At 22.3% G+C, this 13,137-nt stretch overlaps 1 protein-coding gene across 3 annotated transcripts in view; it reads right to left on the bottom strand.

Moving 5' to 3' along the window:
• Nucleotides 1-13,137, bottom strand: part of LOC117177888 (methionine-R-sulfoxide reductase B1) — a 46,780-nt gene that overhangs the window by 24,538 nt on the left and 9,105 nt on the right. The window contains exon 1 of one of the 3 annotated variants that reach the window (XM_033368952.1): nt 6,858-7,080. The exons of 1 other annotated variant lie outside the window; for it this stretch is intronic. In XM_033368952.1, coding sequence (XP_033224843.1) covers nt 6,858-6,963 — 106 coding nt within the window. In that variant the 5' untranslated portion in view covers nt 6,964-7,080. Of the gene's footprint in view, nt 1-6,857; nt 7,081-13,137 lie in introns of those variants that run through there. One more of the 3 variants, XM_033368954.1, reaches the window with a different exon arrangement.

Here is a 13,137-nt window from a genome sequence, read left to right on the forward strand (position 1 = left end):
AATTAATAATCTTCAACAGATTCGTATCAAGATTTTAGTTTAAGAATTTGTTTCAATTTTGAAATAAAATGTTGAAATGTTTAATTTTTAACGCTTTCAGTTCGAATTTACGATTCTTAAAAATATTTTTCAATTAAAAAATTTAAATTATTCCATTTTAAAAATCATAATACAAAATTTTAATTAATAATGTTCCACAATTTATTTTCAATATTCTGATTTAATAATATTTCAATTGTTAAATTAAATTGTTTAATTTTTAACGCTTCCAGTTCGAATGTACTATTTTTAAAAGTATTTTTCAATTACAAAATGAATATTATTCCATTTTAAAAGTCATGATACAAAATTTTAATCAATAATTTTCAACAACATATAGTTTCAACATTGTAATTTGAGAATATGCTTTAATTTTTAAATGCATTTTGAAACTGTTAATTTTGTCGTATCAAAAGTGAGAAATTATCTGACAACAAAATATTTTTTCAAAGATTTTAAGAATTAAAATATTATAAAGGATGTCTTTTTAAATAAAAAACTTTATTTTTTATAAAAAAACATTATTTTATATGAAAAATGTTCAAATTGATAAAAAAACATTAATTTCAACCATGTTTTTTGCAACTGAATTTTTTCTTATCGTCGCTTCTTACCAATTTTCGAAAAATGATTGCATTTTAATAAATGACGTTTTTTTCCGGGAAAACATTCTATACAACTCTACTGTTTCCAATTTCGGAAGTAAATTTTTCTATGGCTGAAATCGTTAAAACCATTTTTTTAAGAAAACAGTTTATAAACAAATAATTATATTTTAAGATTATTTAGTTATTTTTACAATTAGAAAAAGTAGAGTTATAGAGTATATTTTCCCGGAAAACATTCCGGGATTATAATTTTGTTTTCATTTAATGTAATTACAATTTAACGGTAAATTTAAGCATTCTAAGAGGAACTCTTTTGAAGTTTACTTTTAAAATTACTGCTAAAAAAATTTGTAATTCCGAAATTTTTAATTCAAAGGCTCCTTAATTTACACGTATACAATATAACACTCTTAAATTTAATATTTTTATATCAAATGCCGTTTTATATTGCAAAATTCTTAAATTTTATGAATTGAATAGTTCAAAGATTTCTGGTTAAAAATATGAACGAAATTTGCCCTCATCCACTCAATAACAACGATTTAAAAGAAATTAGCTTCTTTTAATTCAGAAAAACAATTAATAACAAAAATTTCCATTCTGAAAAATCTTAATAAAAATGTTAAAAACAAAATAAGTGCCTTTTCCAATTTCGAAAAACTTGAAAACGAACATTTCCTCCCTTCTAAGTCTGTTACTTTCTTGAAAATAAAAAACTGCTCCTCTTCCAACTCAGAAAAAAATCGAAAACCAAAATTTCTATCATCCCAAGTCGCTTCAATATTCTAAGAATGCTTCAAATTTTAAATGAAGTTTGTAATTATTTAATTCTTATAACCCTTCAAGTTTGAATCATTTTTTTATTTTTCAAGTTTCCAATTATAAAATTAAAAGGATTGCATTTTAAAAATAGTGATGCACAATTTGACAATTAATAATTTTTAAGGAAGTTTGAAATTGTTGATTTTTAACGCCTCTAATTTAAATCCATTAATTTTAAAAGTTTCCAATATTATAAAATTAAAATGATTACATTTTAAAAATCGTGAAGCCCAATTTTTAAAATATTCATTTTTAACAACTTAGTTTCAGAATCCTAATTTAAGAATGCCTCAATTTTTAAACGAAGTTGAAAATCGTTTATGTTTAAAGCTTCAATTTTGAATTTATTCATTATGAAACTTTCGAATATTAAAAAATTTAAATGATCCAATTATAATAATCGTGATGCACACTTTGACAATTAATCATTTTTAACAACTTAGTATCGAAATCCTTCTTTAAGAATTCATCAATTAAAAATTAAGTTCACAATTATCCAATTTTTAACGCTTAAAGTTTTATTTTATTAATTTTGAAAGTTTGCAATTAAAAAATTACAAAGATTCAATTTTAAAAATCAGGATGGACAATTTAAAAATTAATCATTTTTAATATCTCATTTTCAATTAAAAGATGAAAATAATTGAATTTTAAAAATCGTAATGCATGCAATTTGAAAATAATTTTGAATTTTTCCAATATTAAAAACTCAAAGTGATTGTAATATAAAAATAGTGATGGGAATTTAAAAAATTAATAATTTCTAACAACTTAATTTCGAGACTCTAATTTATGAAATCTTGCATTTTTAAACTATGCTTGGAATTGTTTAATTTTTAACACTTCACGTTTGCATAAATTCATTTTGAAAGTCTTCAGTATTATAAAATTAAAATGATTGGTTTTTTAAAAATCCTGATTTACAATTTGAAAATTAATCATTTTTAAAAACATAATTTCAAGATCCGAATTTAAGGGTAATTTAATTTTTCAACGATATTTCAAATTTCCTATTTTAAAAAATTCAAGTTTTAATTTATACATATTTAAGGTTTTCAATATTAAAAAAGTAAAATGATTTTTTCGAACAAAGTTCAGAATTTGAAAGATGTCAGGATTTTTTTTAAATAAATAAATTTGATGTTTTTGAAACCTCGTATATAAAATAATTTCAAAATAGTTAAATATTACCGAAACTTTGTAATAGCGACCGAAAATATTATAAAACAATTTTTAAGGTGTATACATTTTTAAAATTTTATCGTATTGTTTTATTGTATACTAAATTTCTTCGAGAAATACAAAGAACTGAAATATCTTAATAATAAAATTGTTTATTTAAAATTTTCAATGCTAACTTTATATTTTGATATTTCAAAATATTAACTGCTAAATAAAAAAATCAACCAAAAAATTAATAAAACTTATTAAAATAATTCAAATTTATTAATATTTAGTATTAATGAAATCTTTACTTGATTCACATTTCTTTCAATATAGTACTTCTTTTCTTATTATACTGTTTTATTCTGAAATTCTATTAGAAAAATAAACTGTAATATAAAAAATGTGATGATTTTTATTCTATTTAAATATTAAATAATAATTTTGTTATGAAATAAAAATTTTATAATTTCAGAAGTTCTGATTGAAACATTCAAATTAGATTTCAATTTTTAATTATTTAATTTTAAAATATTTTAATTATAAATATTATTCAGTTTCGAGATTCTTCAATTCAAACAAAATTGTCCAGTTTTGAACGCTTTCAATTATAAATTATATTTTAACTCCTTTCTCGTGAAATTCTCCAATTTTCGAAATTTTTTATCTGAAATTTTTCAATTTCGAGATCTTTTGATTTAAAATGATTCAACTCCAAACACTTTTAACTTCATATTATGTAATTTAAATTGCCTTTATTATAAAATGATAAACGCTTTTAGTTCGAAATTATTAATAATTGTACCAAACATTGTTTTAAATTATATATTTATATAAAAATTTCTTTAAAAATGGATTTTTATTTAATTTTTTATGTTATGAAATAAAAATCCAGATACGTGAATGCGCGTTTAGTTTTATAATCTTCTTATTTTCGAAATTTCAACATGAAATAATTCAATTTGGAGATTTTTTAATTCAAAATCAAATGTTTTCATAGGCCTTCTAATAGCAATGATATTTCAACTCCCTTCTAATTAAATTGTCGAATTTTTTAGATTTTAATCTGAAATTTTTCAATTTTGAGATATTTTTATTTATTCGAAACATTGTTCCTTAATTCAAATTTTACCTATTTAAAAATTTAAAAAGTTTGACGCTTGCCGAAACGGAAAGTTCCCGAATATTAAAACTTCCGACAGAAAATTTCCGAATTAAAAGAAAAAAAACTTTTTATAAATATTATTTATTCATTAAAAATTTTATAATTTTTATAACTTTGATAAGAAAATGTTTATTTGTATTAAATTCAGGAATTTTATTATCCGGAAATTTTCAAACTCGGTAATATTATAAACTATCGGGAATTTTAAAATTCATTAATTTTACAGTGTTGGGAGTTTTATTTTTCCAATCAGCTAATTTTTTTATTCGGCAATTTCACTGTGTCGGAAATTTTCCAATTCGAGGAATTTATTATTCGAGTATTTTCATATTCGGAAATTTTATAATGTCGGGAATTTTCTAAATTGGTAATATTATAAACTGTTTGGGAATTTTCCAAATCGGGAATTTTATTATTCGAGAATTTTTATATTAATTTTCTTTTTCGGAAATTCCAGTGTCGGGAATATTATTTTTTTGCGAATTTCCTAATTCGTTAATAATATGAACTCTTTTCGGGAATTTAATTATTCGATAATTTCAGTATTAGGAATTTTATTGTTTGGAAATTTTATGATTTGAGAATTTTTATACTTAGGAATTTCACAGAGTCGAGAATTTCATTTTTTGGGAATTTTTCAATTCGAGAATTTTATTATCCAAGTATTTTCATATTCGGGAATTTCATAATGTAGGAAATTTTCCAATTTGGTAATATTATAAACTGTTCGGGAATTCCACTACTTAGAAATTTTCCACTAAGGAAATTTTATTATTCGAGAATTTTTATATTCTACAATTTTCACATTGAGGAATTTCACAGTGTCGGGAATTTTATTTTTTGGGAACTTTCCAATTCGGTAATATTTTAGTGTTCGGGATTTTTCCAATTCGAGAATTTGATTAAGTATTCGAATATTTTCATATTCGAGAATTTCATAATGTCGGGAATTTTCCAATTTGGTAATATTACTTAGGAATTTTCCACTTTGGGAATTTTATAGTGTCAAGAATATTATTTTTTGGACATTTTCCAATTTGGTAATATTATAAACTGTTTGGGAGTTTTCCAAATCGGGCAGTTCATTATTCGAGAATTTTTATGTTCGACAATTTCCATGGTGGGGAATTTCAGTGTCGGGATATTTATTTTTTGGGAATTTTCCAATTCGTCAATATTATGAACACTTTTCGCGAATTTCAGTGTCGAGAATTTTATTTTTTGGCAAGTTTTCAATTCGGTAATATTATAAACTGTTCGAGAATTTTCCAAATCGGGTATTTGATTATTTGAGAATTGGTATATTCGACAATTTCCATATTGGGGAGTTTCACAGTGTCGGGAATTTTATTTTTTGGAAATTTTCCAATTCGTTAATATTATGAACGCTTTTTAGGAATTCAATTATTCGGAAATTTCAGTGTCGGGAATTTTATTTTTTGGGAATTTTCTCATTCGTTAATATTATGAACTCTTTTCGGGAATTTAATTATTCGGAAATTTTATTTTTGGTGAATTTTCCCATTCGTTAATATTATGAACTCTTTTCGGGAACTTTATTTTTTGGGAATTTTCCAATTTGTTAATATTATGAACTCTTTTCGGGAATTTTATTTTTTGGGAATTTTCCCATTCATTAATATTATGAACTCTTTTCGGGAATTCAATTATTCGGAAATTTCAGTGTCGGGAATTTTATTTTTTGGGAATTTTCTCATTCGTTAATATTATGAACTCTTTTCGGGAATTTAATTAATTAATTTTTAATTAATTAATTTAAAAATCAAGAAATTAATTAATTTTATTTTTGATGAATTTTCCCATTCGTTAATATTATGAACTCTTTTCGGGAATTTAATTATTCAGGAATTTTATTTTTTGGGATTTTTCTCATTCGTTAATATTATTAAATCTTTTCAGGAATTTAATTATTCTGGAATTTCAGTGTCAAGAATTTCATTTTTTTGGAATTTTCCAATTTGTTAATATTATGAACTCTTTTCGGGAATTTTATTTTTTGGCAATTTTCCAATTTGTTAATAATATTATGAACTCTTTTCGGGAATTTTATTTTTTGGGAATTTTCTCATTCGTTAATATTATGAACTCTTTTCGGGAATTTAATTCTTCGGGTATTTCAGTATCAGGAATGTTATTTTTTGGTAATTTTCCACTTCAGGAATTAAAAAATATTTTTTTATTATCGAATTTGGTAATATTATAAACTATGTTCGGAAATTTTATTTTTCGGGAATTTTCCACTTCGGAAATTTTACAGTGTCAGGAATATCATTTTTTGAGAATTTTCCAATTTGATATTACAAAATGTTCGGATATTTTATTGTATAGAAATTTTATGATTCGAGAATTTTTATATTCGGGAAATTCACAGAGTCGAGAATTTGATTTTTTTGGGAATTTTCGAATTTGCTAATATTATAAACACTATTCGGGAATTTTATCATTAGGAAATTTTCCGATTCTGGAATTTTATTATTTGGGAATTTTATTACTCAGCAATTTTCTAATTCGGGAATTTTTCAATTCAAAATTTGTTTAAAAAACGATTTTTAAATTGCTACATTTTTTATGTTGGAAAACAAAAATCCTGAGATGTAAACTGAAAATGTGAGATATGATTCATTTATAAAAGTTGCACAGGTTGCTCATTCCAATTCAATTCATTTAAAAATGGCGGCTATGTGATTGTTTTCCCCGATTACCAAGAATTGGAAATTCATTTTAAAACTTAAAGAGAGGGTTTTTAAGCTCAGGAGCGTACATAAACTTTAGTATCTTCCTTACATTATAAGATAAAAATATTTTATTATTCTTTCTAATAAATGTTTAATGACAAATTAGTAAAAAGAAAAAACTCACACTAAGTCTGCTATTAAAATGAAGTGAATTTTGATATGAAAAATATTACAATAATTTAATTTAATAAAAATCCCATCATATGGGATTGTTTTATTTGCAGGTTCTGTTTACGTTACGTCATTTTGACATATTTTTGACACACTTCGAGGTTTCAAGTTCATAGGCATTAAATTGCGTACCTTTTTGAATTTTTAAATTCGGAGAAGTAGAAGAAATACAAATTAACAAACGAGATGGACTTTTATCTTGAAATCGAAGCACATTCCGACAAAAAACGGAGATCATCTCCACTCACTTTGACACCAAAAAGGCCGAAAAATGGCAACCTAACCTCATATAACCTATAAAAAGTCACCTCGATTCAGTCGACTCAAATGCAAAAAATAAACAGTTTTTAATTTTAAAAAAAAATGAATAAATGAGAAAGAAAGAATATCGGGCGATGAAATTAAATAATTAATGAAAGGAATTTAGTTTCAAGTGAATGAAAATGTTAATTCGTATATGAATTATCTTAAATACTTCAGATCATTGACGTCTGTCAGCAGCTCATTAACAGCATTTTTTTTTATTTGCGCAAAATGAATTATCAATAGAGTTTTTAATCTCTGAACGATTAATTGTTTATCGAATTGTTTTTTGCTGATTATGCTTTGAATTGCAAATACACTTCTTGTGAGCCCCCAAGGAACCGAAGATTGAAAGTTTTTATGTTTTTATCATCAATTTTTTTATGAAAGTATTTGCACTTTCATCGCGACGAATTTTCTAAGAGAGAGTGAATTGAGAAGCTGAATAACTAAGTGATTTTTGTGGTTCCTTTTATTTTTAAAGGTAAGAAACTAATTTATAGGATCAGGAAATAAAAGTGATATAAAAAAGATTTATAATTATTTTACAATTTATATAATTTTGTTTAAAACATTTTATTTTGTTTATAATCGGAAGGCATTGCAAGTTTTAAGAGGGTGGCCGCGGGACCGGAAAGAACCGGTAAATGACAGTGAATTTATTTTGTTATTGCAAGATAAAAAGTGAATTTATTTTATTTTCATCCTAGATTGTAATTTTTAGGCGTACATTTTCATTTAATAAAATTTAAATGCAGTTTTAGACTTAAACAATTAAAAATTAGAAGCGTTTGAAATCGAGGATTGTGGAAAAATAAGCTTTTTGTTAAACAACTTGAATATAAATTAATGATTTTTAAAATAGCACTATACTTTAAGATTTAAAAGTAAAATTAAACTTTGAACGTTGCACTTTTAATTGTTCTATTTAAACACATTAGTTGTTAAGTAAAATTATTGAATTTTGATGTATAAATAACAATTGAACACCTATTATTCTTAGGAAAAATTCGAATTAGATAGAGACATTTAAAAGTTAAAAAAAAATTTTAATTAATTACAAATTTGAAATGACCTACAAAATCCAGCTATTCATACCAAAATTTCGGTATAAATAAATTACAACATAACTAAAAATTACTAAAAAAAGAATCTAAAAGATTTTAAGGACATTGTTTAATTTTTCAGAATTTTTTAAAAATTGGTAGGAAAAATTTGCAGGGAAAATTTTAGTAAAAATTATCATAAATTTTTTGGTTAAAAATGCATACGTTTGGTTAAAAATTAATGAAAGATTAACTGTTTTTTTTACAAAATTCATGAATTTATGTTTTATAGAAGATGCGTTTTTTTCAAATTAAAATTATATTTTTCCATTAAAATTTACCTATTCCATTTTTCGTTGAAAATTGACGTTTTTTTAGTTTACAAAACCAACTATTTGATTGCAAATTTAATTTTTTGTTTGAAAATTTATATTTTTGTATGGAAAATTCGACGGTTTTGTGGATAACTTGACCTTTTGGGACTAGCAATTCAAATATTCGTTAAAAATTTGTCTTCCTTGTTCTAAAAATTTTTTATTTCGTTAAAAATAAATGCATTTCGTGGAAAATTCGTTCTTTTTTGGGTTCAATTTCATTGTTTTTTTTAGTCAGAATTAAATTTGATTGTTTTTGAAATATCAACTATTATATTTGTTGTTGAAAATTCGTATTTTTTTGTTAAAAATATATCTTTTTTAGACTAAAAATTTACAAAATTAATCCTGTTTGTTGAAAATGTAACTATTTTTTTTAACGTAACAGTTTAGTAAAACACTTAACTGTGTTGAAGATTATTTTTTTGATTACAAAATCAATTTTTGAAAATATAAGTTTGACTATTTCATTTTTGATAAAAAAAAATTTGTTAAAAAAATTCAAGTATTTGATTAAAAGTGTACGTGTACGAAAATGAATTTTTATTCTGAAAAATTAATTTTAAGAGAAGAGTGACAAAGATTTAGAAATATTTACAAAAATATCAAAAATGAATATAAAAGATTTTAAGGACATTCTTTTAATTTTTCAGAATTTCTTAAAAATTGGTAAGAAAAATTTGCAGGGAAAATTCTAGGAAAAATTCTTATCCTTTTAAATGATGTTCATAGAAGTTCCGAAAAAATTTTTTAAATAATTACAATTTTGAAAAAATGTAAAAGATGTAGATGTTTTACAATTTTAAAATACAATTTTGAAGAATTTAAAATATATTTGAAATAAAAATGATTTAAATTTTAATTTAAGAATTGTTCAGTTTATAAAAAATGTAATCGTTCAATTTTGAATGTTTCTCACTTAAAATTCCTTTAAATGATATGATTTTGAACATTTTTAAATTCATTGATGGAGTGCAAAATTATTTAATTAAAAAACTTTTAAACTTTAATTTTAAAAGTTTAAGAGTCGAGAATTCCGGGAATTTTGCTTTTCGATTAAAACGGCCACCCTGCTTAAAAATATTATTATTATAATTTATAAATTAAAAATTCAAATTAAAAAATTACTGACAATCTTCCAATAATTTCTCCACACGTTTGATTTTTCCCCATCAAACTATAATGCGAGGGCGGATCCAGAAAATTTTTCTGTGATGTCGATTGCGTATTTTTTTCAACGAATGTATGCGAAAGGGGTACGATTTTTGTTAAAAATTTATCTTGTTCAGTTGAAAATTTATGTACTTTATTGAAAAAGTTGTCTTTTTTGCTTAAAAGTCTTATTATTTAATTCAAAATTGAATTCATTTGTTGAGAACTGAACCATTTTTTTTAATCAGTCATACTTCCTTTTTGAAAATTCAATTTTTAAATAGAAAATTCGTCTTTTTGTCTTAAAAATTCAACATCTTGGTAGAAAATTTAATTTTCTTTTAATTTATATTTTCGGGCAGAAAATTAGACTGTTATGTTAAAAATTCGCTTTTTTGGCTTGAAAATTCAACAAGTTGATAGACAATTGGTATTTTTTTGGGTATAAAATCAATTCTTTAGTTAAAAATTCAACTGTTTGGTTGAAAATTAATTTTTTTCGATTGAGGATTCAACTAATTTGTTGAAAATTTGGTTTTCTTGGTTCATTTAAATTGTTCTTTTATTTAAAAATTAAAATCGTTGATTGTTAAAATAGCAACTATTATATTTTTTATAGAAAATTCGTCTTTTTTGTAGAAAATTAAACTTTTTGAATGAAACTTCAACTATTTCGTTAAAAATTAAACTGTTTCGTAAAGAATTCAATTTTCTGAATTAAAACTTATTGTTTTTAAATGAAAATATAACTCATTCATTTTTAGTTTAAAAAAATATTTTTTAGACTAAAAATTCAACTATTTAGTTGAAAATTGGTCTTTTTTGATAGAATATCAATTTCTGCTTGAAAATTCAACTGGTTAAAAATTAATCTGCTCTGATCGAGCATTCAACTAATTTATTAAAAATTTGGGATACTTGGTTAGTTTCAATTGATTTTTATTTAAAAATGTAAATCTTTCTTTGTTGAAATATCAACTCTTATATTTTTTTTGTAGAAAATGCGTCTTTTTTTGGTAGAAAATCCAACTTTTGGATGAAAATTCAACTAATTGGTTAAAATTTAAACTGTCTCGTAAAAAATTCATTTTTCTGAATTAAAAATGATTTTTTAAAAAATAAAAATATAACTATTCCATTTTTTGGTAGAAAGATATCTTTTTTAGACTGAAAATTCAAATATTTGTTTGATAATCGCCTTTTTTGTAGAAAATACATTTTTTCGTTGAAAATAGAACTGTTTGGTTGAAAATTAATCTGTTTTGATTGAGGATTCAAATAATTTGTTAAAAATTTGACTTTCTTGGTTAATATAAATTGTTTTTTATTTAAAAATTAAAATCCTTGATTGTTGAAATAGCTGCTATTATATTTTCTGTAGAAAATTCGTCTTTTTTGGTAGAAAATTCAACTTTTTGGATAAAAATTCAATTATTTAGTTAAAATTTAAACTGTCTCGTAAAAAATTCAATTTTCTGAATTTAAAATGATTGTTTTCAAATAAAAATATCACTATTCCATTTTTCGGTAAAAAGATATCTTTTTTAGACTAAAAATTCAAATAATTGGTTGAATTTCGGCTTTTTTATTATAAAATACATTTTTTTGTTTAAAAATTTAACTGTTTGGTTGAAAATTAACCCGTTTTAGATGATGATTCAATTATTATTTTAAATTCTTGTTTTTTGGAAGAAAATAAATTTCCTTGTTTGAATATTCATCTATAATATAAATAATTTTTTAAACTCAAAATTGAATGATTTGATTGCACATGATTTTTTTGTTTGTTAAAACTTCATTTTTTCGGCTTGGAAATTCAACTGTTTTGTATAGAAAACTCGTCTTTTTATTTTGAAAATGCAATATTTTGGTAGGAAATTCAAATGTTTTGTAGAAGATTCGATTCTTTTTTGATTAAGAATGATTTTTGGAAAATGAAAATTTAAATATTCTATTTTTGTTAAATTAATCGTTTCAAAATTTAAATATTTTGTTAAAAAATTGTGCAATTTTTTGAAAATTCCAAAGCTTGTTTAAAAAAAAACTATTTGATAGAAAATTTAACTGGCGTGTAAAAAAATAGTTTTTCTAAATTATTTTTTTTCAATGAAAATTTAATTATTTCGTATTTGGTTAAAAAGTGATATTTTTTAGACTGAAATGGCAGCTTTTGGTTAAAAAATAGTCTTTTTTAGTATAAAATTCATCTTCTTAGTTGAAAATTCAACCGCTAGGTACTTGGTTAGAAAATATTTATGCTTGTTATTGAAAATTCGTTTTTTAGTTTATTAAACCAACTATTTGGTTGAAAATTTATATTTACGTATTGAGAATTTGAATGTTTTTTGTATAACTCGTTCTTTTGGTATGAAAATTTGAAAAGTCAAAAAAATTCAAATGTTTGATAGAAAATTCTATATTATAAATTGACAGTTATTTAAAACAGAATTAAACCGTAACTTCCATTTTTGTTTAAAAAGTTACCTTTTTTAGACTAAAAATTCAAATATTTGGTTGAAAATTCATCTTTTTTGTTAAAAATATAATTTATTTCGTAAGCAATGAATGCATTTTGTTGAAAATTCATTTTTTTTGTTTAATTTGTTTTTTTAGTTAGAAATAAATTTTGTTGTTTTTTAAGTATGAACTACTATATTTGTTGTTAAAAATTCGTATTTTTCGGTAGAAAATTAATCTCCTTTGTAGAAAATTCAACTATAGTATAAAAAATTTGATTTTATAAATTGAAAATTGTTGTTTTTTTTAATTAAAAATTTAAATATTGCGTTTTTGGTAAAAAAGATATCTTTTTTAGATCAACAATTTTTTAATTAATCTTGTTCGTTAAAATCGTAACAGTTTTAAAAAAAATTTAATTGTTTAGTAAAAAACTTAACTGTATTCAAGATTAATTCTTTGATTGAAAATCAATTTTACTAAATATAACTTTAACTATTCCATTTTTGATAAAAAAATGTATTAAAAAAATTCATGTATTTGCTTAAAAGTGTAAGTATATTGTTAAAAATATAATTTATTTCGTAAACAATGAATGCATTTTGTTGAAAATTCATTTTTTTGGTATAATTTAATTGTTTTTTTAGTTAGAATTAAATTTTGTTGTTTTTTAAGTATGAACTACTATATTTGTTGTTAAAAATTCGTATTTTTCGGTAGAAAATTAATCTCCTTTGTAGAAAATTCAACTATAGTATAAAAAATTTGATTTTATAAATTGAAAATTGTTGTTTTTTTTAATTAAAAATTTAAATATTGCGTTTTTGGTAAAAAAGATATCTTTTTTAGATCAACAATTTTTTAATTAATCTTGTTCGTTAAAATCGTAACAGTTTTTAAAAAAATTTAATTGTTTAGTAAAAAACTTAACTGTATTCAAGATTAATTCTTTGATTGAAAATCAATTTTATTAAATATAACTTTAAATATTCCATTTTTGATAAAAAAATGTATTAAAAAAATTCGTGTATTTGCTTAAAAGTGTAAGTATATTGTTAAAAATATAATTTATTTCGTAAA

Source organism: Belonocnema kinseyi, chromosome 8 (genome assembly GCF_010883055.1).
Source record: "Belonocnema kinseyi isolate 2016_QV_RU_SX_M_011 chromosome 8, B_treatae_v1, whole genome shotgun sequence".
NCBI lineage: Eukaryota > Metazoa > Arthropoda > Insecta > Hymenoptera > Cynipidae > Belonocnema > Belonocnema kinseyi.